This window comes from Mustelus asterias, unplaced genomic scaffold (genome assembly GCF_964213995.1).
Source record: "Mustelus asterias unplaced genomic scaffold, sMusAst1.hap1.1 HAP1_SCAFFOLD_1026, whole genome shotgun sequence".
Lineage (NCBI taxonomy): Eukaryota > Metazoa > Chordata > Chondrichthyes > Carcharhiniformes > Triakidae > Mustelus > Mustelus asterias.
This window is the reverse complement of record NW_027590971.1, coordinates 74,354-101,982: the sequence shown is the minus strand read 5'-3', so window position 1 is coordinate 101,982 and position 27,629 is coordinate 74,354. Positions and strand designations below refer to the sequence as shown.

Below are 27,629 nucleotides of genomic sequence, written 5' to 3'. Positions count from 1 at the left end.
CATGGCCAATCAACCTAACCCGCACATCTTTGGACTGTCGGAGGAAACCCGAGCACCCGGAGGAAACCCACGCAGACACGAGGGGAATGTGCAAACTCCACACAGACAGTGACCCAAACCGGCAATCGAACCCAGGTCCCTGGAGCTGTGAAGCAGCAGTGCCGCCCGATCTTCATCAGGGTTTCTTCTTTGATGTATACACTGGCTCCTGGCACAATTCTAGTCACCATCACCTTGCAACAGACTTTTAGGCATCCAACAATTAGACAACAGACAATTACAATGGAAATGAGTGACCAATCCATTTTAGAAGTAAGATTTCCAGGACCCCCCCACTAGCCATTCCAGCCAGTTACTTCCTTTCTTGGGTCCCTGTCTGAAGCTATCAAGTTGTTCTCTGATGCTATTGATGACCTGTGTAATGTTATAGGACTCGTCTGTGACATGGGTTATGCATCTATTGCCTATAATTGTACACACTCCCCCTTGTTGTGCTAACTGATAGTCCACTGCGTATTGTGTCTGTTGTGCATATAGTCTCAGTTCAGCCATTTCTTGGTTTACAGCCTCCAGTGCTTTTGAACTGCTGTTTCCCAGGACTGTTAGTCCACAAACAATATGATTCCTATTCTTTGCACTAATCACTCCTGCTGCCCCCTCTCCACCCCCCCCCCCAAGAGATAAGGCTCTAAGGAACCCATATCCCAGTGAGGATCCCATTGTGCCCGGGGCTTCCCAGTCAGCGCAGAATTCTTTGCTGATAGCCTGAGTTACTATTCTCCTCTGAATATGCCCCTTCTGAGGGCATGGAACAGTCAGTGGTCCTATTGTTCCTGCTGCAAAACGGTTTGGGAGGTTTGGTGTTTCTGTCATGTAAGTACCATTGAAGAGGAACATATATCCCTTCTTAGCCCGGTAACATTTAGTGTCTTGATTATGAGTTTGTTCATATTGCCAATTGTTCGGTTTACTTGACTCCCCGTTTGATCCCACCACCTGGTAAGTATAAATGGGGATGTCCATTTGGCTGAGCTTACGTGAGTTCCATTGCATTGTCCACAAATAAGCTGTCTTCCCGCGGTTATGTTCAGACATTTCTGTTCATCACAAGTGCAAGTAAACTGTCCCTTATTAACCCTGATGTGGAGATGCCGGCGTTGGACTGGGGTGAACATAGTAAGAAGTTTAACAACACCAGGTTAAAGCCACACAAGCTTTCGGAGCCTTAAGCCCCTTCTTCAAGTGAGTGGGAATTCTGTTCACAAACAGGGCATATAAAGACACAAACTCAATTTACAGAATTATGGTTGGAATGCGAATACTTACAGCTAATCAAGTCTTTAAGATACAAACAATGTGAGTGGAGAGAGCATCAAGACAGGCTAAAAAGATGTGTATTGTCTCCAGACAGGACAGCTAGTGAGACTCTGCAGGTCCAGGCAAGCTGTGGGGGTTACAGATAGTGTGACAAGACCCCAATATCCCGGTTGAGGCCGTCCTCGTGTGTGCGGAACTTGGCTATCAGTTTCTGCTCAGCGACTCTGCGCCGTCGTGTGTCGTGAAGGCCGTCTTGGAGAACGTTTACCTGAATATCAGAGGCCGAATGCCCGTGACCGCTGAAGAGCTCCCCAACTGTTCTCTTCCTGTTGGGGAACACTTTAGCAGTCACGGGCATTCAGCCTCTGATATTCGGGTAAGCGTTCTCCACTTATCATTCCCCCCACATTACAATCTCTATCATTTATGTAAATAACAAACAATAAGGGATCAATAAGGGACCAAGCACTGACCCTTCTGGTACGCCTATGGACACTGGCCTCCAGTTACTCAACAGCCTTCTACCTTTGTGTCCTATCACTCAGCCAATTTCTGATCCATCTCACCAAGTTTCCCTGAATTCCATGTGATTCAACCTTCTCAATCAATCTGGCACGTGGGGCCTTGTCAAAGGCATTGCTAAAATCCATATAAACTGTATCAACTGAACTTCCCTCATCCACACATTCATTTACATTTTCAAAAAATTCTATAAAATTTGTTAGTCATGACCTTCCCCTGACAAAGCCATGCTGACTATCCAGGGGACTAAGAGACACCAAAATACAGATTTCTTCCTGATAGAGGGGACTAAGAGATGTCAATATACCAATATCACCAAGAAAGAAGACCGAGAGACATCAATATACAGATATCTCCAAGAGAGAGGGGACTGAGGTGACACCAATATACAGATATATATAATATATAACATACAAGAATCAAAGAGTATGGAGAGAAAGCGAGAGTGGAATAGTGAAAGTGCATCATATCGAATGGTGGTGCAGGCTCGAAGGGCTGAATGGCCTACTCCAGCACCTATTTTCTATGTTTCTATACCTCCCGGCGAAAGAGGACTGTGAGATATCAATATAAGATATCGCCCATAGAGAGGAGACTGAGAGACAATAATGTCCAGGTATTTCCCTGCTGGAGAGGACTGAGAGACACCAGTCAGTGGACAGATATTGCACTGTGTGGGACTAAGGAACACCAGTCAGTGTAAAGATATCTGAGAGACAGAGAGGGAGAGAGAGAGAGGGGACTGAGAGACACCAGTTGGTGTTCAGATATCTCCCTGAGAGAGAGAGAGAGGGGACTGAGAGACACCAGTTGGTGTTCAGATATCTCCCTGAGAGAGAGAGAGGGGACTGAGAGACACCAGTTGGTGTTCAGATATCTCCCTGAGAGAGAGAGAGAGAGAGATTCCAGCCAGTATCCAGATATCTCCTTGAGAGAGAGGGAGTGGACTGACAGACCCTAGTCAGTGTCCAGTTATCTCCCTGAGAGAGAGAAGGGGACCGAGAGACACCATTCAGTGTACAGATATCTCCTGAGAGAGAGAGAGAGAAGGGAGTGAGGGACACCAGTCAGTGTGTGGTTATCTCCAGGAGAGAGGGAGAGGCGACTGAGAGTTACCACTGAGAGAGAGAGAGGCCAGAGAGACACCAGTCAGTGTACAGATATCTCCTGAGAGAGAGAGAAAGGAATGAGTGACACCAGTCAGTGTATGGTTATCTCTGGGACAGAGAGAGAGAGGGGGCTGAGAGTTACCAGTCAGTGTATAGATATCTCCCAGAGAGAGAGAGAGGGCTGAGAGACTCCAGTCGGTGTAGATTTTTCTATTTCCCTGAGAGAGAAGGAGGCTGAGAGACTCCAGTCGGTGTACATATATCTATTTCCCTGAGAGAGAAGGGGGCTGAGAGACTCCAGTCGGTGTACATATATCTCCCAGAGAGAGGGGGAGAGAGAAGGGAGTGAGAGACACCAATCAGTTTACGGTTATCTCTGGGAGAGAGAGGTGGGATGAGAGTTACCAGTGACAGAGAGGGCTGAGAGACACCAGTCAGTGTACAGATTTCTGAGAGAGAAAGAGACACCGGTCAGTGTGCAGACATCTCCCAGCGAGAAAGGTGCGAGTGACACTAGTCAGTGCACAAATTTCTCCCTGAGAGCGAGAGAGAGAGAGAGGACCGAGACACACCAGTCAGTGCACAGATATCTCCCTGAGAGAGAGAGGAAGGACTGAAAGACACGAGTCAGTGCACAGATATCTCCGTGAGGGGGAGAGAGAAGGGACTGAGACACACCAGTCTGCACAGATATCTCCCAGAGAGAGAGATGGCACTAGGAGATACCAGACAGTGCACAGATATCTCCCAGAGAGAGAGATGGCACTAGGAGATACCAGACAGTGCACAGATATCTCCCAGAGAGAGAGATGGCACTAGGAGATACCAGACAGTGCACAGATATCTCCCAGAGAGAGAGATGGCACTAGGAGATACCAGACAGTGCACAGATATCTCCCAGAGAGAGAGATGGCACTAGGAGATACCAGACAGTGCACAGATATCTCCCAGAGAGAGAGATGGCACTAGGAGATACCAGACAGTGCACAGATATCTCCCTGAGAGAGAGGAAGAGAGAGATGGCACTAGGAGATACCAGACAGTGCACAGATATCTCCCAGAGAGAGAGATGGCACTAGGAGATACCAGACAGTGCACAGATATCTCCCTGAGAGCGCAAGAAGATTGAGAGATACCAGTAGAGTCATAGAGGTTTACAGCATGGAAACAGGCCCTTCGGCCCAACTTGTTCATGCCACTGTTTTTTTAAACCCCTAAAATAATCCCAATTGCCCACATTTGGTCCATACCCCTGCATTCCCATCTTACCCATGTAACTGTGTAAACGCTTTTTAAAAGACAAAATTGTACCCACCTCTCCTACTACCTCTGGCAGCTTGTTCCAGACACTCACCACCCTCTGTGTGAAAGAATTGCCCAGTGAGTATACGGTTATCCCCCAGAGTCAGAGAGAGAGGGGACTGAGAGACAGCAGTTAATGTACTGATACCAGTCAAGGTACAGATATCTTCCTGAGAGAGAGACTGAGAATCACCAATCAGTGTACAGATATCTCCCTGAGAGACAGAGGTGCTGACAAACACCAGTCAGTGTACAAATATCAGTGTACCTCCCTGAGAGAGAGAGGAGACTGAGAGACAGCAGTCAGTTACAGATATCTCCCTGAGAGAGGGGGAGGGGACTGACAGACGTTAGTCAATGCCCAGTTAGCTCCCTGAAGGGGAAGGGGGACTGAGAGAGACCAGTCAATGTACGGATACCTCCCTGAGAGAGGGGGGACTCAGAGAGACCAGTCAGTGCACAGGTATCTCCCTGAGTGAGAGAGAGGAGACTGAGAGACACCAGTCAATGCACAGATATCCCCCTGACAGAAAGAGGCGAGAACTGAGAGACATTAATTTATGTACAGATATCTTGTTGAGAGATTGGACTGAGAGACACCTGCCAGTTTAGAGAATTCTGCCTGAGAGAGAGGGACAGAGAGATACCAGCGAGGAAGAGAGGGGCTGATAGACACCAGTCAGTGTGCAGATATTTTCCGTGATAGAGAGAGAGGGGACTGCGAGGTACCAGTCAGTGTACAGATATCTCCCTGAGAGAGAGAGCGGGGGGACTGAGAGACACCAGTCAGTGTACAGATATCTCCCTGAGAGAGAGAGAGCGGGGGGACTGAGAGACACCAGTCAGTGTACAGATATCTCCCTGAGAGAGAGAGAGCGGGGGGACTGAGAGACACCAGTCAGTGTACAGATATCTTCCTGAGCGAGAGAGGGGACTGAGAGATACCAGTGAGTGCACAGATATCTCCCTGAGAGAGAGAGAGAGGGGATTGAGAGACTCCAATCAGTGCACAGATATCTCCCTGAGAGAGAGAGGGAGGGGACTGAGAGACACCAGTCGGTGTACAGATATCTCCCTGAGAGAGAGGGGGGATTGAGAGACACCGGTCAGTGTACAGATATCTCCCTGAGAAAGAGTGGGGACTGACAGACGTTAATTTATATACAGATATCTTACTGAGAGATTGGACTGAGAGACACCAGCCAGTTTTGGGAATTATGCCTGAGAGAAGGGGCAGAAGGAGGACTGAGAGACACCAGTCAGTGTACAGATATCTCCCTGAGAGAGAGCGGGGAGACTGAGAGACACCAGTCAGTGTACAGATATCTCCCGAAGAAGGAGAGGGGCTGACAAACACCCGTCAGTGTACAAATACCTCCCTGAAAGAGAGAGGGGACTGAGAGACACCAGTTAGTGTACAAATACCTTCCTGAGAGAGAGAGGGGACTGGGAGACAGCAGTCAGTGTACAAATATAGAACAAAGAAAAGTACAATTTTGATGGCATTAGACAGGAACCTTCAAAAGTTGATTGGGGGAGTCTTTTGGCAGGCAACAGGATGGCTGGTGAGTGAGAGGCTTTCAAAAGTGTGTTAATCAGGGTTCAGGGTAAGCATATTCCTTTTAGAGTGAAGGGGCAAGGCTGCTAGAAGGAGGGAACCCTGGATGACTCGGGATACTGAGGCCCTCATCAAGTAGAAGAAGGAGGCACATGACATGCATAGGCAGCTGGGATCAAGTGGATCCTTTGAAGAGTATCGAGGGTGTAACAGATAAATCAGGAGGGCAAAAAGGAGACACAAGATTGCTTTGGCAGATAAGGCAAAGGAAAATCAAAAGAGCTTCTACGAACACATAAAGGACAAAAGAGTAACTGGACAGAAAATAGGACCTCTTAAGGATCAACAAGCTCACCTATGTGTGGATCCACAAAAGATCCTAAATTAATATTTCTCATCAGCATTTACTGTTGAGAAATGCATGGATGTCAGGGAACTTGGGGAAATAAATGGTGATGTCTTGAGGAGTGTACATATTACAGAGGAGGAGGTGCTGGAAGTCTTAAAGCACATCAAGGTAGATAAATCCCCAGGACCTGATGAAGTGTATCTCAGGACGTTGTGGGAGGCGAGGGGGGAAATTGCGGATCCTCAAGGAGAGGTATTTGATCCATCAACAGCCACAGGTGAGGTGCCTGAAGATTGGAGAGTGGCAAATGTTGTGCCTTTGTTTAAAAAGGGTTGCAGGGAAAAGCCTGGGAACTACAGGCCAGTGAGCCTCACATCTGTAGTGGCTAAGTTGTTAGAAAGTATTTTGAGAGACAGGATCTACAGGCATTTAGAGATGCAATGACTGATTAGGGACAGTCAGCATGGCTTTGTGAGTGGAAAATCATGTCTCACAAATTTGAGTGTTTCAAAGGGGTAACCAAGAAGGTAGATGAGGGCAGTGCAGTCGATATGGACTTTAGCAAGGCCTTTGACAAGCTACCACATGGTAGGTTGTTGCATCAGGTTAAATCTCACGGGATCCAGGGTAAGGTAGCCAATTGGATACAAAATTGTCTTCTTGACAGAAGCCAGAGGGTGGTTGGAGAGGGTTGTTTTTCAAAATGGAGGCCTATGACCAGCAGTGTGCCTCAGGGATCAGTGCTGGGTCCACTGTTATTTGTCATTTATATTAATGATTTGGATGAGAATTTAGGAGGCATGGTTAGTAAGTTTGAAGATGACACCAAGATTGATGGCATAGTGGACAGTGAAGAATGTTATCTCGGATTGCAATAGGATCTTGATCAATTGGGCCAGTAGGCTGATGAATGGCAGATGGAATTTAATTTAGATAAATGCGAGGTGATGCATTTTGGTAGATGAAACCAGGCAGGATTTACTCAGTTAATGGTAGGGCGTTGGGGAGAGTTATAAAACAAAGAAATCTAGAGGTACAGGTAATAAATAGCTCCCTGAAAGTGGAGTCACAGGTGGACAGAGTGATGAAGAAGGCATTCGGCATGCTTTGTTTCATTGGTCAGAACATTGAATACAGGAGTTGGGATGTCTTGTTGAAGTTGTACAAGACATTGGTGAGGCCACACTTGGAACACTGTGTACAGTTCTGGTCAACCTATTATAGGATGGATATTATTAAACTAGAAAGAGTGCAGGAAAGATTTACTAGGATGCTACTGGGACTTGATGGTTTGAGTTAGAAGGAGAGGCTGGAACTTTTTTCCGTGGAGCGTAGGAGACTTAGGGGTGATATTATAGCGGACTTTAAAATAATGAGGGGCATAAATCAGCTAGGTAGTCAACGTATTTTCCAAAGGTCGGGGAGTCTAAATCTAGAGGGCATAGGTTTAAGGTGAAAGGGGAGAGATACAAAAGGGTCCAGACGGGCAAGCTTTCCACACAAAGGGTGGTGAGTGTCTGGAACAAGCTGCCAGAGGTAGTAATAGAGGCGGGTACAATTTTATCTTTTAAAAAGTATTTGGACAGTTGTATGGGTAAATGGGTGTAGAGGGATATGGGCCAAATGCGGGCAATTGGGACTAGCTTAATGGTTAAAAAAAGGGCGGCATGGGCAAGTTGGGCCGAAGGGCCTGTTTCCATGCTGTAAATCTCTATGACTATGACTGTTTGTGATTTATATAAACGATCTGGAAGGTGTAACCTGTTTGTGATTTATATAAACGATCTGGAAGAAGGTGTAACTGGGGTGATCTGTAAGTTTGTGGACGACACGAAAATGGCTGGACTTGCAGATAGTGAGGAACATTGTCAGAGGCTACAGATGGATATAGATAGGCTGGAAATTTGGGCAAAGAAATGGCAGATGGAGTTCAATCCAGATAAATGCGAAGTGATGCATTTTGGTAGAACTAATGTAGGGAGGAGCTATACGATAAATGGCAGAACCATAAAGGGTGTAGATACGCAGAGGGACCTGGGTGTGCAGGTCCACACATCCTTGAAGGTGATGTCACAGGTGGAGAAGGTGGTGAAGAAGGCATATGGCATGCTTGCCTTTATAGGACGGGGCATAGAGTATAAAAGTTGGGGTCTGATGTTGCAGATGTATAGAATGTTGGTTCGGCCGCATTTGGAATACTGCGCCCAGTTCTGGTCGCCACACTACCAGAAGGACGTGGAGGCTTTAGAGAGAGTGCAGAGGAGGTTTACCAGGATGTTGCCTGGTATGGAGGGTCTTCGTTATGAGGAGAGATTGGGTAAACTGGGGTTGTTCTCACTGGAAAGACGGAGGATGAGGGGAGACTTAATAGAGGTGTATAAAATTATGAAAGGCATAGATAGGGTGAACGGTGGGAAGCTTTTTCCCAGGTTGGTGGTGACGTTCACGAGGGGTCATAGGTTCAAGGTGAGGTGGGGGGAGGTTTAACACGGATATCAGAAGGACGTATTTTACACAGAGGGTGGTGGGGGCCTGGAATGCGCTGCCGGGCAAGGTGGTGGAGGCGGACACACTGGGAACGTTTAAGACTTATCTAGATAGCTACATGAACGGAGTGGGAATGGAGGGATACAAAAGAATGGTCTAGTTTGGACCAGGGAGCGGCGCAGGCTTGGAGGGCCGAAGGGCCTGCTCCTGTGCTGTATTGTTCTTTGTTCTTTGTCTATGACTGGTGTCTGTCAGTCCCCCCTCTCAGGTTAATTCTATAAAGTGGCTGGTATGTCTCAGTCCAATCTCTCAGCAAGATATCTGTACATAAATGCGGGCAATTGTGACTAGCTTAATGGTAAAAAATGGGCAGCATGAACAAGTTGGGCTGAAGGGCCTGTTCCCATGCTGTAAATCTCTATGATTCTATTCATGTAAATCTCCCTGAGAGCGAGAGAGGGGACTGCGAAACAGCAGTCAGTGTACAGGTTAAGCTTTTTTTAAGTTTATTCATCTGGAATTCAACCCAGGTTCCTGAAATGTGAGACAGCAGCGCTAACTACTAAAGTTTAAAGTTTATTTATTATTGTCACAAGTAGGCTTACATTAACACTGCAATGAAGTTACTGTGAAAATCCCCGAGTCGTCACACGTCGGCACCTGTTCGGGTTACACTGAGGGAGAATTTAGCATGGCCAATGCACCCTAACCAGCACATCTTTCAGACTGTGGGAGGAAACAGGAGCACCCGGAGGAAACCCATGCAGACACAGAGAGAACGTAAAGACTCCGCACAGACAGTGACCCAAGGTCGGAATTGAACTCGGGTCCGTGGCACTGTGAGGCAGCAGTGCTCACCACTGTGCCACCGTACGATATCTCCCAGAGGACCTGAGAGACAGCAGTCAGTGTATCGATATAGAACAAAGAAGAGTACAGCACTGGAACTTGCTCTTCGGCTCTCCAAGCCTGTGCCGATCATGATGCCCTAACTAAACTAAAAAAAAGCTTCTGCCCTTACTCCGTCCAAATTCCTCTATTTCCTCCCATGAGAGAGAGAAAGGACTGAGAGACCCCAGTCAGTGTATGAATATCTGTATTTACCCCTTAGTGTCAGAGGGACTAGTTACAGTAAATACATGGGGCTATGGTCAGTGCAGACCTCCTTCTGCACTGTAGGATTCTATGATTTGCCTGAGAGAGAGAGACTGAGAGGCATCAGTCAGTAAACAGATATGTCTCTCAGAGAGGGAGAGAGAGGGACTGAAAGAGAGCATTCAGTGTACAGATATCTCCCTGAGAGAGACTGAGAGCAGTCAATGACAGATATCTCCCTGAGAGAGAAAGGGGACTGAGAGAGAGCATTCCGTGTACAGATATCTCCCTGTGAGAGACAAGGAACTGACTGAGAGCATTCCGTGTACATATATCTCCCTGAGAAAGAGGGACTGAGTTACACCAGTCAATGCACAGATATCTCTCAGAGAGAGAGAGAGAGAGACTGAGAGCAGTCAGTGACAGATATCTCCCTGAAAGAGGGGTGGAGGGGGGTGGGAGGCTGACTGAGAGAGAGCGGTCAGCATACAGACACCTCCCTGAGAGATGGAAGAGTGCTGACTGAGAGAGAGCAGTCAGCATACAGACACCTCCCTGAGAGATGGAGGAGTGCTGACTGAGAGAGAGCAGTCAGCATACAGAAACCTCCCTGAGAGATGGAAGGGTGCTGACTGAGAGAGAGCAGTCAGCATACAGACACCTCCCTGAGAGATGGAAGGGTGCTGACTGAGAGAGAGCAGTCAGCATACAGACACCTCCCTGAGAGATGGAAGGGTGCTGACTGGGAGAGAGCAGTCAGTGACAGATAGCTGTGCTGACTGTGTGAGCTCGCTATCGTCCCAGGGCTTCATGTTAAACAGTCTCTTGCCTTGTTCCAGATGACTGCTCGAATGTCCGCCTTTGTCGGTTGTTAACATTAACACAACAATTGCACCTGCAGAAACAACAACTCAGATTAGTGTGTGGTGGTTCATTTTGGCAGGTCGAATAGGTTGAAAGAATATAATATTAAGGGTAAGACGCTTGGCAGTGTGGAAGATCAGAAGGATCTTGGGGTCCGGGTTCATAGGACACTCAAAGCAGCGTCGCAGGTAGAGGCTGTGGTTAAGAAGGCGTACTGGCCTTCATCAGTAGAGGAATTGAGTTCAGAAATCGGGAGATAATGCTGCAGCTGTATAGGACCCTGGTCATACCCCACCTGGAGTACTGTGCCCAGTTCTGGTCGCCTCATGACAGAAAGGATGTGGAAGCCATAGAAAGGGTGCAGAGGAGATTTACAAGGATGTTGCCTGGATTAGGTGGCATGCCTTATGAGGATAGGTTGAGAGAGCTCGGTCTTTTCTCCTTGGAGAGGCGAAGGATGGGAGGTGACCTGTTAGAGGTGTATAAGATGTTGAGGTGTATTGATAGAGTGGATTCTCAGAGGCTTTTACCCAGGGCTGAAATGGTTGCCACAAGAGGTCATAGGTTTAGGGTGCTGGGGAGTAGGTACAGAGGAGATGTTAGGGGTAAGTTTTTCACTCGGAGGGTGGTGGGTGCGTGGAATTGACTGCCGGTAGTAGTGGTGGAGGTGGATTCGATAGGGTCTTTTAAGAGACTTTTGGATAAGTTCATGGAAGTTAGTAAGATAGAGGGTTATAGGTAAGCCTAGTAGGTAGGGACATGTTCAGTGCAACTTGTGGGCTGAAGGGCCTGTTTGTGCTGCAGCTTTTCTATGTTCTATAAATGGAGCAGGACAGAAACATAGAAACATAGAAACCCTACAGTGCAGGAGGCCATTCGGCCCATCGAGTCTGCACCGACTACAATCCCACCCAGGCCCTACCCCCACATATTTACCCGCTAATCCCTCTAACCTACGCATCCCAGGACTCTAAGGGACAATTTTTAACCTGGCCAATCAACCTAACCTGCACACCTTTGGACTGTGGGAGGAAACCGGAGCACCCGGAGGAAACCCACGCAGACACGAGGAGAATGTGCAAACTCCACACGGACAGTGACCCGAGCCGGGAATCGAACCCGGGACCCTGGAGCTGTGAAGCAGCAGTGCTAACCACTGTGCTACCGTGCCGCCCTACAGATTTCCAGAATGTTCCACAGGTCACAGAGAGTTCGTCAAAACGTGCTGTCAGTCTTGTGAAAGAAAGTGGCTGCTTAGGAAGGGAGGCCATGTGAGGGGGAGGGGAAAGTGAGGGGGAAGGGAGAGAGTGAGGGAGAGAGTGAAGGACAGATTGGGGAGGGGAGTGAGTGAAGTACAGTGTGACAAAGAAATGGTTGTCTAACTGAAGACATACCTTGGTTCTGTCTGCACAAAGGCGGACACAGATAAGATAGCAGAAATGTTGGGGATCACACGGTTTAATGAGAGAACTGAAGGAAATCAGCATTAGTGGGGAAATGGTGTTGTGGAAACTGATGGCATTGAAGGTGGATAAATCCCCAGGGCCTGATAATCTTCATCCCAGAGTACTTCATCCAGAGAAGTGGCCCTGGAAATAGTGGATGCATTTGGTGGTCATCTTCCAGGATTCTATAGACTCTGGAACAGTTCCTCCAGATTGGAGGGTAGCAAATGTAACCCCACTATTTAAAAAGGGAGGTAGCGAGAAAACAGGAAATTACCCGTAAAGATGGCTTGGTTAAACTGCAGGCCCGATTCTCTGAGTCCCTCTGGTCCGTCGTCACGAAGGTGAGTCTCGATGGCAGCTTCTTCCTTCCTTCCTTCTCTGGTCAGTCTTCCAAATGGTCAGGGCCGCCTCCCTCGTCGAGTCTTCGCTGCTGGTGTGTCTGAGATGTGTCCCTTTATCCCCCAGCCTGCTTGCCTTTCCAGAAACTTTTCTGGCTCCCGGCCAATGAGGTCCCAGGAGGGGGTTCCAATACCCAGTGGGTTTCTTGATGTCTGCCTGACAGGACACCAGGGTCTGCCCCCCAGGTGTCCATCTCCATTCTGCTGCTTACATGTAACTGCAGGAACTCTCGGTGACAGAAAGTCTGGCCCGATCTGGGCTTCTAACAATAGGCCGGTGCATTTCAATGAGGTGCAATGATCTCCTGCTAAGTATCAGTAGAGTGCAACGACCTTTGATGGGTGGTTGATGGGTCAGGCATGTTTGTGTATTTGTACAATTGGCCTGCCTGATGTTTGACTGTGTTTGATTTTCATATGCCCAATTCTTTAATTTAGGATATCCAATTTTATCAGCCTTAAAACTAGGCCCTGTTTATATCACCACACCACATCATGTGTAATTTGGATAAACGTGAGCTTATCCACTTTACGAGCAAGAATAGGAAGGGAGGTTCCTATCTGAATAACCATAAATTGAAGGAGGCGAATGTGCGATGAGATCAGAGTGTCCTCGTACACCAGTCAATGAAGGGAAGCATGCAGCTGCAGCAGGCAGTAAAAAAGGAAAATGGAATGGCAGCTTTCATTGCGAGAGGCTTTGAGTAGGGATGTCTTGCTGCAATTATATAGGGCCTTGGTGAGGCCACATCTGGAATATCACTCTCTCTCTGTCTGAAATTCTTTCTCTGTCTCTCTCTCCCTGTCTCTCTTTCTCTCTCTCTCCCTCTCTGTCTCTCTCCCTTTCTCTGACAACACCAGGTTAAAGTCCAACAGGTTTATTTGGTAGCACGAGCTTTCGGAGTGTTGCCCCTTCATCAGGTGAGTGAAGAGTTCGGTTCACAAACAGGGCACATATAGACACAAACTCAATTACAAGATAATGGTTGGAATGCGAGTCTTTACAGATAATCAAGGCTTTACAGGTGCAGACAATGTGACTGGAGAGAGGGTCCATAGAAATCATAGAAACCCTACAGTGCAGAAAGAGGCCATTCGGCCCATCGAGTCTGCACCGACCACGATCCCACCAGGCCCTATCCCCATATCCCTACATATTTACCCGCTAATCCCTCTAATCTACGCATCCCGGGACACTTAGGGGCAATTTAGCATGGCCAATTAACCTAACCTGCACATCTTTGGACTGTGGGAGGAAACCGGAGCACCCGGAGGAAACCCACGCAGACACGAGGAGAATGTGCAAACTCCACACAGACAGTGACCCAAGCCGGGAATCGAACCCAGGTCCCTGGAGCTGTGAAGCAGCAGTGCTAACCACTGTGCTACCACTGAGCTAACCACTGTGCTACCGTGCCACCCCATCGAATCCTGCACTCACCTGATGAAGGGGCAATGCTCCAAAAGCTCGTGCTACCAAATAGACCTTTTGGACTTTAACCTGGTGTTGTGAGACTTCTTACTGTCTCTCTGTCTGAGTCTCTCTCTCTGTGTCTCTCCCTCCCTTCGTCTCTCGGTGTGTGTGTGTCTCTCTCTCTGTGTCTCTCCCTCCCTTCGTCTCTCGGTGTGTGTGTGTCTCTCTCTCTCCCTCAGTCTCTCTCTCTCTCTCTCTCTGTCTGTCCCTCTCTCAGTGTCTCTCTCTCTGTCTCTCTTTCTCTCTCTGTCTCTCTTTCTCTCTCTGTCTCTCTTTCTCTCTCTCGGTGTCTGTCTCTCGGTGTCTCTCTCTCGGTGTTTCTCTCTCGGTGTCTCTCGGTCTCTCTTTCTCTCTCTGTCTCTCTTTCTCTCTCTGTCTCTCTCTCGGTGTCTCTCTCTCGGTGTCTCTCTCTCGGTGTCTCTCTCTCAGTGTGTGTCTCTATCTCGGTGTGTCTCTCTCTCGGTGTCTCTCTCTCGGTGTCTCACAGTGTGTGTCTCTCTCTCGGTGTGTCTCTCTCTCAGTGTGTGTCTCTCAGTGTGTCTCTCTCTCTTGGTGTCTCTGTCTCTCAGTGTCTCTCTCAGTGTGTGTCTCTCTCTCGGTGTGTCTCTCTCTCGGTGTGTCTCTCTCTCGGTGTGTGTCTCTCTCTCGGTGTGTGTCTCTCTCTCAGTGTGTGTCTCTCTCTCAGTGTGTGTCTCTCTCTCAGTGTGTGTCTCTCTCTCTCAGTGTGTGTCTCTCTCTCGGTGTCTCTCAGTGTGTGTCTCTCTCTCGGTGTCTCTCTCTCTCAGTGTGTGTCTCTCAGTGTGTGTCTCTCTCGGTGTCTCTCTCTCTCAGTGTGTCTCTCTCTCTCGGTGTCTCTCTCTCTCAGTGTGTGTCTCTCTCTCGGTGTCTCTCTCTCTCAGTGTGTGTCTCTCTCTCGGTGTCTCTCTCTCTCAGTGTGTGTCTCTCTCTCAGTGTGTGTCTCTCTCTCAGTGTGTGTCTCTCTCTCGGTGTCTCTCTCTCTCAGTGTGTGTCTCTCTCTCGGTGTCTCTCTCTCTCAGTGTGTGTCTCTCTCTCGGTGTCTCTCTCTCTCAGTGTGTGTCTCTCAGTGTGTGTCTCTCTCGGTGTCTCTCTCTCTCAGTGTGTGTCTCTCTCTCGGTGTCTCTCTCTCTCAGTGTGTGTCTCTCTCTCGGTGTCTCTCTCTCTCAGTGTGTGTCTCTCTCTCAGTGTGTGTCTCTCTCTCGGTGTCTCTCTCTCTCAGTGTGTGTCTCTCTCTCGGTGTCTCTCTCTCTCAGTGTGTGTCTCTCTCTCGGTGTCTCTCTCTCTGTGTGTGTCTCTCTCTCGGTGTCTCTCTCTCTCGGTGTGTCTCTCTCTCGGTGTCTCTCTCTCTCAGTGTGTGTCTCTCTCTCGGTATCTCTCTCTCTGTGTGTGTCTCTCTCTCGGTGTCTCTCTCTCTCAGTGTGTGTCTCTCTCTCGGTGTCTCTCTCTCAGTGTGTGTCTCTCTTGCTGTTTGTACCCTATCCCTTTATTAATGCTTCAACCCATTTTCCCTCCTACTTCCTGCAGGATCATAGTCAGTGCTCCTCTCGAGAAGAACCAGACTGGCACCAGAACTGGCATAATCTACCGATGCCTGTACGCCACTGAGTCCTGCCAACCACTTTCTGTCGTGGGTAAGCTCTCTGCTTTGGGGTCTGCGGTGCTGATGGGCCATGTTGTGCGTTGTGATTGATGGTGTGTGAGCTGCTGTTCCTGCACAGGTAGGCAGGAGGTACACTTCCAACTCACCCACAGCATAGAACAGAAACTGTGAATGGGTGAGCGTCAGAGGGAGTGAGGGTGAGAGTCAGAGGGAGTGAGGGTGAGAGTCAGAGGGAGTGAGGGTGAGAGCCAGAGGGAGTGAGGGTGAGAGCCAGAGGGAGTGAGGGTGAGAGCCAGAGGGAGTGAGGGTGAGAGCCAGAGGGGATGAGGGTGAGAGTCAGAGGGGATGAGGGTGAGAGTCAGAGGGGATGAGGGTGAGAGTCAGAGGGAGTGAGGGTGAGAGCCAGAGGGAGTGAGGGTGAGAGCCAGAGGGAGTGAGGGTGAGAGCCAGAGGGAGTGAGGGTGAGAGCCAGAGGGAGTGAGGGTGAGAGTCAGAGGGAGTGAGGGTGAGAGCCAGAGGGAGTGAGGGTGAGAGTCAGAGGGAGTGAGAAACTATCATTCATTCGGACCCCGTCTGACCTCCATCTGGCCCCAGACTCACAGCAACATGACTGACTCCAAACTGGCTGCCAAGGGCAGCGAGGGACAGACAGTGCCAGTCACACCCCTCTCTGCGTGACTCCCTGACACAAAGATATGTAGAGGAAGTGGGGAGGCTGCAGAATGACTTGGACAGGCGAGGAGAGTGGGCGAGGAGAGTGGGCGAGGAGAGTGGGCGAGGAGAGTGGGCAAAGGAGTGGCAGATGGAATACAATGTGGGAAAGTGAGAGGTTGGGCACTCTGGTCGGAAGAATCGAGGCGTAGACTTGGTGGCACAGTGGGTTAGCACTGCTGCCTCACAGCGCCAGGGACCCGGGTTCGATTCCCGGCTTGGGTCACTGTCTGTGTGGAGTTTGCACATTCTCCCCGTGTCTGCGTGGGTTTCCTCCGGGTGCTCCGGTTTCCTCCCACATTCCAAAGAGGGTTAGGTGGATTGGCCATGCTAAATTGCCCCTTAGTGTCAGGGGGACTAGCTAGGGTAAATGCATAGGGTTATGGGGATAGTCCTGGGTGGGATTCTGGTCAGTGCAGACTCGATGGGCCGAATGGTCTCCTTCTGCACTGTATGATTCTGATTCTAAATGGGGAAAGGCTTTGGAAATCTGAAGCACAAAGGGACTTGAGAGCCCAGGTTCAGGACTCTCTTCAGGTTAACATGCTGGTTCAGTTGGCAGTTAGGAAGGCAAATTCAATGTTAGCATTCACTTCTGGAGGTCTAGAATACAAGAATAGGGATGTACTGCTGAGGCTGCATCAGGATCTGGCCAGACCCCGTTTGGAATATTGTGAGCAGTTGTGGGCCCCATACCTAAGGAAGGATGTGCTGGCCTTGGAGGGGGTCCAGAGGAGCTTCACAAGAATGATCCAGGAATGAAGGGTTTGTCATATGAGGAACGGTTGAAGATTCTGCGCCAATATTCGATGGAATTAAGAAGGATGAGGAGGGATCTAATTGAAACTTACAGAATACTGAGAGGCCGAGATGGAATGGGCATCGAAAGGATGTTTCCACTCGTGGCAGAGACGGGAACTCGAGGGCACAACCTCAGAGTGAAGGGACGCTCCTTTAAAACTGAGATGAGGAATTTCTTCAGCCAGAGGGCGGTGAATCTGTGGAACTCATTGTCACAGAAGGCTGTGGAGGCCAGGTCATTGAGTGTCTTTAAGACAGCGATAGATCAGTTCTTGATCAATAAGGGGGTCAAGGGTTACGGGGAGAAGGCAGGAGAATGGGGATGAGAATCATATCAGCCATGATGGAATGGTGGAGCAGACTCGATGGGCCAAATGGCCTAATTCTGCTCCTATATATTATGGTCTTATGGTCTGACCCTCACGCTCCCTCCAAGTGACTCTCTGACCCTCCCTCCCTCTGGGTTTCTCTCTGACCCTCCCTCTCTCCGAGTGTCTCTCTGACCCTCCCTCTCTCCGAGTGTCTCTCTGACCCTCATCTTCTCTCCGAGTGTCTCTCTGAACCTGCCTCTCATTCTGAGTGACTCTCTGACCCCCTCCCTCCGAGTGACTCTCCGACCCCCTCCCTCCGAGTGACTCTCTGACCATCCCCCTCCCTCCGAGTGTCTCTCTGACCCTCTCTCTCCCTCCGAGTGACTCTCTGACCCTCCCTCTCTATCCGAGTGACTCTCTGGCCCTCCCTCCGAGTGACTCTCTGGCCCTCTCCCTCCCTCCGAGTGACTCTCTGGCCCTCCCTCCGAGTGACTCTCTGGCCCTCTCCCTCCCTCCGAGTGACTCTCTGGCCCTCTCCCTCCCTCCGAGTGACTCTCTGGCCCTCTCCCTCCCTCCGAGTGACTCTCTGGCCCTCTCCCTCCCTCTGAGTGACTCTCTGACCCTCTCCCTCTGAGTGACTCTCTGACCCTCTCCCTCCCTCTGAGTGACTCTCTGACCCTCTCCCTCCGAGTGACTCTCTGACCCTCCCCCTCCCTCCGAGTGACTCTCTGACCCTCCCTCCGAGTGACTCTCTGACCCTCCCTCTGCGTGACTCTCTGACCCTCCCTCTCCCTCTGAGTGACTCTCTGACCCTCTCCGTCCGAGTGACTCTCTGACCCTCCCCCTCCCTCCGAGTGACTCTCTGACCCTCCCTCCGAGTGACTCTCTGACCCTCCCTCCGAGTGACCCTCTGACCCTCCCCCTCCCTCCGAGTGACTCTCTGACTCTCGCTCCGAGTGTCTCTCTGACCCTCCCTCTCTATCCGAGTGTCTCTCTGACCCTCCCTCTCTCTCCAAGTGACTCTCTGACCCTCCCTCTCCCTCCGAGTGACTCTCTGACCCTCTCTCTCTCTCTATCTGAGTGTCTCTCTGACCCTCCCTCTCCCTCCGAGTGTCTCTCTGACCTTCCCTCTCCCTCCGAGTGACTCTCTGGCCCTCTCCCTCCGAGAGCCTCTCTGACCCTCTCTCTCTCTCCGAGTGACTCTCTGACACTCCCCCCTCCCTCCGAGTGACTCTCTGACCCTCTCTCTCTATCCGAGTGTCTCTCTGACCCTCCCTCTCCCTCCGAGTGACTCTCTGGCCCGCTCCCTCCGAGTGACTCTCTGACCCTCCCCCTCCCTCCGAGTGACTCTCTGACCCTCCCTCCGAGTGACTCTCTGACCCTCCCTCCGAGTGACTCTCTGACCCTCCCTCTCTCTCTGAGTGACTCTCTGACCCTCCCCCTCCCTCCGAGTGACTCTCTGACCCTCCCGCCGATTGACTCTCTGACCCTCTCTCCGAGTGTCTCTCTGACCCTCCCTCTCTCTCCAAGTGACTCTCTGACCCTCCCTCTCCCTCCGAGTGACTCTCTGACCCTCTCTCTCTCTATCCGAGTGTCTCTCTGACCCTCCCTCTCCCTCCGAGTGTCTCTCTGACCCTCCCTCTCCCTCCGAGTGACTCTCTGGCCCTCTCCCTCCGAGTGACTCTCTGACCCTCCCTCTCTATCCGAGTGACTCTCTGACCCTCCCTCTCTCCAAGTGACGCTCTGACCCTCCCTCTCCCTCCGGGTGACTCTCTGACCCTCTCTCCGAGTTTCTCCCTGACCCTCCCCCTCTCTCCGAGTGACTCTCTGACCCTCCCTCTCTCCAAGTGACTCTCTGACCCTCCCTCTCCCTCCGAGTGACTCTCTGACCCTCCCTCCGAGTGACTCTCTGACCCTTCCTTCGACTGACTCTCTGACCCTCCCCCTCCCTCCAAGTGACTCTCTGACCCTCCCTCTCCCTCCGAGTGACTCTCTGACCCTCCCCCTCCCTCCAAGTGACTCTCTGACCCTCCCCCTCCCTCCAAGTGACTCTCTGACCCTCCCCCTCCCTCGAAGTGACTCTCTGACCCTCCCCCTCCCTCCAAGTGACTCTCTGACCCTCCCTCTCTCTCCGAGTGACTCTCTGACCCTCTCTCCGAGTGTCTCTCTGACCCTCTCTCTTCCTCCGAGTGACTCTCTGACCCTCCCTCTCTCTCCGAGTGTCTCTCTGACCCTCCCTCTCCCTCCGAGTGTCTCTCTGACCCTCCCTCTCCCTCCGAGTGACTCTCTGGCCCTCTCCCTCCGAGAGCCTCTCTGACCCTCTCTCTCTCTCCGAGTGACTCTCTGACACTCCCCCTCCCTCCGAGTGACTCTCTGACCCTCTCTCTCTATCCGAGTGTCTCTCTGACCCTCCCTCTCCCTCCGAGTGACTCTCTGGCCCGCTCCCTCCGAGTGACTCTCTGACCCTCCCCCTCCCTCCGAGTGACTCTCTGACCCTCCCTCCGAGTGACTCTCTGACCCTCCCTCTCTCTCCGAGTGACTCTCTGACCCTCCCCCTCCCTCCAAGTGACTCTCTGACCCTCCCCCTCCCTCGAAGTGACTCTCTGACCCTCCCCCTCCCTCCAAGTGACTCTCTGACCCTCCCTCTCACTCCGAGTGACTCTCTGACCCTCTCTCCGAGTGTCTCTCTGACCCTCTCTCTTCCTCCGAGTGACTCTCTGACCCTCCCTCTCTCTCCGAGTGTCTCTCTGACCCTCCCTCTCTCCGAGTAAGGAGAGTAAATGGAAAGTGGGAGGCCTTAAAAGGAGAAATTTTGAGAGTGCAGAGTTTGTATGTTCCTGTCAGGATTAAAGGCAAAGTAAATAGGAATAAGGAACCTTGGTTGTCGAGGGAGATTGTAACACTGATTAAGAGGAAGAGAGAGTTGTATGAAATGTACAGGCAGCAAGGAACACATCAGATGCTCGAGGAGTATAAAAAGTGCAAGAAGCTACTTAAGAGGGAAATCAGGAGGGCTAAAAGAAGACTTGAGGTTGCTTTGGCAGACAGAGTGAAGGAAAATCCAAAGAGCTTCTATAGGTATGTTAGGAGCAAAAGGATAGTGAGGGATAAAATTGGTCCTCTTGAAGACCAGAGTGGTAGACTGTGTATGGAACCAAAAGAGATGGAGGAGATACTAAATGGGTTTTTTGCATCCGTATTTACTGAGGAAACGGGCATGGAGTCTACGAAAATAGGGCAAACTGGTAGGGAGGCCATGGAACCGTTACAGATTAAAGGGGAGGAGGTGCTCGCTGTCTTGAGGCAAATCAGAGTGGATAAATCCCCAGGACCGGACAGGGTATTCCCACGGACCTTGAGGGAAGCTAGTGTTGAACTTGCAGGGGCCCTGGCAGACATATTTAAAATGTCAGTATTCACGGGGGAGGTGCCGGATGATTGGAGGGTGGCTCATGTTGTTCCGTTGTTTAAACAAGGTTCCAAAAGAAATCCGGGAAATTATCGGCCAGTAAGTTTGACGTCGGTGGTGGGCAAGTTATTGGAAGGTGTGATAAGGGATAGGATCTACAAATATTTGGATAGACAGGGACTTATTAGGGAGAGTCAACATGGCTTTGTGCGTGGTAAGTCATGTTTGACCAATCTATTAGAGTTTTTCGAGGAGGTTACCAGGAAAGTGGATGAAGGAAGGCGGTGGATGTTGTCTACCTGGATTTCAGCAAGGCCTTTGACAAGGTCCCTCATGGGAGGTTAGTTAGGAAGGTTCAGTCGCTGGGTATACATGGGGAGGTAGTAAATTGGATAAGACACTGGCTCAATGGAAGAAGCCAGAGAGTGGTTGTGGAGGATTGCTTCTCTGAGTGGAGGCCTGTGACTAGTGGTGTGCCGCAGGGATCGGTGTTGGGTCCATTGTTGTTTGTCATCTATATCAATGATCTGGATGATAATGTGGTAAATTGGATCAGCAAGTTTGCTGATGATACTAAGATTGGAGGTGTAGTGGACAGTGAGGAAGGTTTTCAAAGCTTGCAGAGGGATTTGAACCAACTAGAAAAATGGGCTGAAAAATGGCAAATGGAATTTAACGCAGACAAGTGTGAGATATTGCACTTTGGAAGGACAAACCAAAGTAGAACGTACAGGGTAAATGGTCGGACTCTGAAGGGTGCAGCTGAACAGAGGGATCTGGGAATACAGGTACAGAATTCCCTAAAAGTGACGTCACAGGTGGATAGGGTCGTAAAGAGTGCCTTTGGTACATTGGCCTTTATAAATCGGAGTATCGAGTATCGACTCCCAAAGGGAGTCAGGATGGCCGAGCGGTCTAAGGCGCTGCGTTCAGGTCGCAGTCTCCTCTGGAGGCGTGGGTTCAAATCCCACTCCTGACATTGATTTTAGGACGGCACGGTAGCACAGTGGTTAGCACTGCTGCTTCACAGCTCCAGGGTATCGGGTTCGATTCCCGGCTCGGGTCACTGTCTGTGTGGAGTTTGCACATGCTCCTCGTGTCTGCGTGGGTTTCCTCCGGGTGCTCCGGTTTTCTCCCACAGTCCAAAGATGTGTGGGTTAGGTTGATTGGCCAGGTTAAAAATTGCCCCTTAGAGTCCTGGGATGCGTAGGTTAGAGGGATTAGCGGGTAAATTAGCGGGTAAAAAAAAGGGATTAGCGGGTAGGGCCTGGGTGGGATTGTGGTCGGTGCAGACTCGATGGGCCGAATGGCCTCCTTCTGCACTGTCGGGTTTCTATGATTCTATGTTTCTATGATAAAAGTTGGAGTGTTATGGTAAGGTTATATAAGGCATTGGTGAGGCCGAATTTAGAGTATTGTGTACAGTCTTGGTCACCTAGTTACAGGAAGGATGTAAATAAGATTGAAAGAGTGCAGAGAAGGTTCACAAGGATGTTGCCGGGACTTGAGAAGCTGAGTTACAGAGAGAGATTGAATAGGTTGGGACTTTATTCCCTGGAGCGTAGAAGATTGAGGGGAGATTTGATAGAGGTGTATAAGATTTTGATGGGTATAGATAGAGTGAATGCAAGCAGGCTTTTTCCGCTGAGGCTAGGGGAGAAAAAAACCAGAGGGCATGGGTTAAGGGTGAAAGGAGAAAAGTTTAAAGGGAATATTAGGGGGGGCCTCTTCACGCAGAGAGTGGTGGGAGTGTGAAATGAGCTGCCGGATAAAGTGGTAAACTTTTAACATTTAAGAAAAACTTGGACGGGTTCATGGATGAGAGGGGTGTGGAGGTATATGGTCCAAGTGCAGGTCAGTGGGACTAGGCATAAAATGGTTCGGCACAGACAAGAAGGGCCAAAAGGCCTGTTTCTGAGCTGTAATTTTCTATGGTTCTGTGGTTCTATGGAGTGTCTCTCTGACCCTCCCTCTCTCTCCAAGTGTCTCTCTGACCCTCCCTCTCTATCCGAGTGACTCTCTGACCCTCCCTCTCTCTCCGAGTGTCTCTCTGACCCTCCCTCTCTCAGTGTCTCTCTGACCCTCCCTCTCTGTGTCTCTCTGACCCTCCCTCTCTCTCCGAGTGACTCTCTGACCCTCCCTCTCTCTCCGAGTGTCTCTCTGACCCTCTCTCTCTCTCTGAGTGACTCTCTGACCCTCCCTCTCTCTCCGAGTGTCTCTCTGACCCTCCCTCTCTCTCCGAGTGTCTCTCTGACTCTCCCTCTCTGTGTCTCTCTGACCCTCCCTCTCTCTCCGAGTGACTCTCTGACCCTCCCTCTCTCTCCGAGTGTCTCTCTGACCCTCTCTCTCTCTCTGAGTGACTCTCTGACCCTCCCTCTCTCTCCGAGTGACTCTCTGACCCTCCCTCTCTCTCCGAGTGTCTCTCTGACCCTCCCTCTCTCTCCGAGTGTCTCTCTGACTCTCCCTCTCAGTGTCTCTCTGACCCTCCCTCTCTCTCCGAGTGACTCTCTGACCCTCTCTCCGAGTGACTCTCTGACCCTCCCTCTCTCCGAGTGACTCTCTGACCCTCCCTCTCTCTCCGAGTGTCTCTCTGACCCTCCCTCTCTCTCCGAGTGTCTCTCTGACTCTCCCTCTCAGTGTCTCTCTGACCCTCCCTCTCTCTCCGAGTGACTCTCTGACCCTCTCTCTCTCTCCGAGTGACTCTCTGACCCTCACTCTCTCCGAGTGACTCTCTGACCCTCCCTCTCTCCGAGTGTCTCTCTGACCCTCCCTCTCTATCCGAGTGACTCTCTGACCCTCTCTCTCTATCCGAGTGTCTCTCTGACCCTCTCTCTCTATCCGAGTGACTCTCTGACCCTCCCCCTCTCTCCGAGTGACTCTCTGACCCTCTCCCTCTCTCCGAGTGTCTCTCTGACCCTCTCTCTCTATCCGAGTGTCTCTCTGACCCTCCCTCTCTCTCCGAGTGACTCTCTGACCCTCCCTCTCTCCGAGTGACTCTCTGACCCTCCCTCTCTCTCCGAGTGTCTCTCTGACCCTTTCTCTCTCTCCGAGTGACTCTCTGACCCTCCCTCTCTCTCCGAGTGACTCTCTGACCCTCCCTCTCTCCGAGTGTCTCTCTGACCCTCCCTCTCTGTCCGAGTGACTCTCTGACCCTCCCTCTCTATCCGAGTGTCTCTCTGACCCTCTCTCTCTATCTGAGTGTCTCTCTGACCCTCTCCCTCTCTCCGAGTGACTCTCTGACCCTCCCTCTCTCTCCGAGTGACTCTCTGACCCTCCCTCTCTCTCCGAGTGACTCTCTGACCCTCTGGTTGTACCTGTTAATTCTCAGATACTTTCAACCAGTTTACTTACTCCAAGGTTTTACCCCGGTGTCCTTATTTGCAAGGTGGACAAAGGACAAACACAAGTAAAGATTCAACAAGTGTATTAATAATAACACTATTAACCCTTAAATTACCCACATAAAACAAGAGGATACCCCAGCAGATTCAAGTATACTACCCGTAAAGATGGCTTGGTTAAACTGCAGGCCCGATTCTCTGAGTCCCTCTGGTCTGTCGTCACGAAGGTGAGTCTCGATGGCCGCTTCTTCCTTCCTTCCTTGTCTGGTCAGTCTTCCGAATGGTCACGGCTGTCTCCCCTGTCGAGTCTTCGCTCCTGTGTGCCTCTGAGTGTGTCCCTTTATCCCCAGCCTGCATGCCTTTCCAGAAACTTCTCTGGCTTCTGGCCAATGAGGTCCCAGGAGGGGGTTCCAATACCCAGTGGGTTTCTTGATGTCGGCCTGACAGGACACCAGGGTCCGCCCCCCAGGTGTCCATCTCCATGTTGTTAAACTTGTTATCAGGTAAGGTTTCTACAGGATCTCTTGGTGACAGAAAGTCTGGCCCGATCTGGGCTTCTAACAATAGACCGATGCATATCAATGAGGTGCCATGATCTCCTGCTAAGTCTCAAGTAGAGTGTAACGACCTTTGATGGGTGGTTGATGGGTCCGGCCCAGACACATTTGTGTATTGTACAATTGGCCTGCCTGAGGTGTGACTGTGTTTGATTTCAATATGCCCAATTCTTTAATTTAGGATATCCAATTTTATCAGCCTTAAAACTAGGCCCTGTTTATATCACCACATTCCCTCCTCTTGATCCAATGAGCGTCAGCGAACCGGATCACACAATTCTTACCAAACCATCTGAACAAGCAAGTACCCCGAATCTGGAGTTGACAGTAGCATCCCTAACCCACAATAGTACTAACAAATTTAAATGAAGTAAAATAATTTAAAAAAACAATAAGCAATCGGGTATATACAAAACAAAGCAATAAACAGTACAAAATGAAGTAAAATAATTAAAAAAAACAACAAGAAACAATACGTCAATTGGGTATATACAAAACAAAGCAATAGTAACACTGAGCGTAGTAGGTCAACTGGGCATCAACATAGTCATGCAGGCAACAAAGGTGATGAGCCTGTGTACTGCTAATTCTTTCAAGCAAAAGTCTTGTGATCTCTGCCTGGCGATCAAATTCACTTTGTGTAATTCGCATTTCCTGTTCTGCTGCTGAACGGGCCTCTGAGACCTTTGCCTTCTTCAGTCTTGCTTTTGCTGCATCGAAATCAAGTATTTTATTCTGCAAGAGTTTACGTTCTTTAGATATTGTTCTGTAGTCCCCTTCCAGAAAGTTTCTAAGGGGTGCCAAAAGGTTGACCTCTGACGAGTGTACTTCCATCGGGCGTGGAGTGAACCACATATATCCGGGGTAGCGTAGGCTGATCTTCTGGTCTTTGGTTGATGTGGTGTCTGTGGTTCGGTCTGAGACAAGGAGTCCCAGATAACAGGGAAGTATGTAGTTCATTCTGGGGAAGATCAAGGTAGCACCTGTTAATTCTTATTAATATCTGATTCTCTTTTCCTTTTCTTTACTCGAATGTCGTATAACTCCTCTTTTTTTTAAGAAAACAAAGAAATAAGTAAAGGAATAATAAAGGCCCAATCGTGTCATACGAAGGGTAGTGGGGTAAGGAGTTTGCAGAGCGTGAAAATAAAATGTTGGGTATATGGCACGTGTCCTTGTTGTTGGAGGACTATGGCACGGTATAACAATAGATTCTTCATCTCACAACCAAACTGTGGTGTGTTGGAAGATTATGACGCAGTATAATGTGGGCAGATAAGAAACCCTTTTCAATTGGGTGATGCGTGGAGTGGACGGATAAAGCTATTTACAATTTGGACTGTGATGTCCTGATTCTTTCTTTATGGAGGGAACCTATATGGGCGGGCTTTGGCTGCCAGGTACCCACTGCATTACCACCTCTGGTGGTGAGCGCCGGGTCAAATGGTTCTGGGAGTCCCGGTACCAGGGGCGCCATAGGGGGTAAGGTTTGTGGGCTCCCCATCCTTTCCGTCGGGGTCCCCTGGGCCGGGGTTTGGCTGATTCCCCTGGCTCCTCCCCCATTTTGTTTTGGCAAAAATGGCCCCTTGGGGGTCTTTTATTGCCGGAACCTGGCATTCATGGGGCTCCCCACCGTAGGTTAGGTTGTCTGCCAGGAATGTGGGGGTTATAGCTGCTTGTCGGGCCGGTCCTTCAAGGGGCATGGGTCGGGGTCCATCGTCGGGGAACCGCTGAGATGGTCGTGTGGGGTAGTTGGGTGCTGCCCTACAGTTCCGGGCAAAATGGTTGGGTTGCCCGCAGGTATAACACTGTGCTTGTGGGCATGGGCCTCTGGGCTCAGCTCTATATCGTTCTCGGTGTCGGGGGTTGGGCCTATGTCCTGTGCGGCCTTGTGGTTCCCTGTGTCGGCGATCAGCAATAGTGTATGTGTGCGCGGGGTTTGCTGGTCCCCTGAAATTTGGTGGTGCCCTACAGTCCCGGGCAAAATGGTTGGGTTGCCCACAGTTATAACACTGTGCTTGTGGGGGTGCATATCTGGGATTGGTTTTATCTTGTTCCCTGTACCTGGGGTTGGGGATATATCGGGGTTCTGTGCGGGGCTGCGGTTTTCTGTTTCGATGATTGTCAGGGGTATATGGGGGTGAGTTTCCCAGTCCCCTGTTTCCACCACCCCCTTCGTTACGCCAAACCAGGGCCAAGTCTGTGTGGATTGGGTTCATCTTTCCGTGTTTTGTGGGCTTGGGGGTGTCTGTTTGTCTGACTTCCCGTTCCCACACACGAGTCATTTTGCGGATGGCCCAAGCTTCTGTGTGTGTATTATCATCGGGATCAAAATTCTCACAGGCTTTCCAACTCCCCTCGGTAGCGTGTGCTATCAGGGTCCGGATCCATGTGGGCCGGTGGTGTGCATTTAATTGGACTCGATTTAATTGGCCAAAAACTGTAACAAATTGGTTCCATAGTCGGCCAGCATAGGCTGTCGGGTGCTCCCCTCTCTTTTGTTGGCAGTTGTTTAAGCCTTGTACCGGGTCATCCCTATTGTAGCCTATGGCGGCCAGAACGGCCGCCTTCATTTCTGGTAGGGTTCCCCCGGCCACGTTCTGGGGTTCGGGTAGGGCGGAACGGATGGCAGGACTTAAACATAACAGAATAAGTTTAACCTCTTCTGCCTCGTCTAGGCCATTTAAAACACGATATTGGGTAACCTGGTCAAAGAGAGCATGTGGATCCCCGGAGGGTTCAAATACTCCAATCACTTTAGCTATGTCAGTGAGCTGTGTCATGGTGTATGGAGTTACATAAGTCACATTGTGGTTCCGTCCGTCCTGTCGTTGGGTGGTGACCGGATTCATCGGTACAGGAACTGGATTAGTGACTGGGCTTTTTGGGATGGTACAAGGACTAGGAGCTGAGACTGAGTTTCCCCAGGTGGGGGCCGGATTAGGTGGTGCCGTTGGT

The 27,629-nt window shown here is 50.2% G+C and overlaps 1 protein-coding gene and 1 non-coding gene across 2 annotated transcripts in view; both read left to right on the top strand.

Moving 5' to 3' along the window:
- LOC144487766 (integrin alpha-M-like) overlaps nucleotides 1-27,629 on the top strand; it is a gene marked incomplete at its 3' end in the record, with an annotated part of 85,681 nt that overhangs the window by 31,669 nt on the left and 26,383 nt on the right. The window contains exon 3 of the mRNA XM_078205844.1: nucleotides 15,466-15,572. Coding sequence (XP_078061970.1) covers nucleotides 15,466-15,572 — 107 coding nt within the window. The remainder of the gene's footprint in view (nucleotides 1-15,465; nucleotides 15,573-27,629) is intronic.
- trnal-cag (transfer RNA leucine (anticodon CAG)) lies at nucleotides 21,670-21,752 on the top strand. Its single transcript has one exon. It is a non-coding gene; the product is annotated as a tRNA-Leu (tRNA).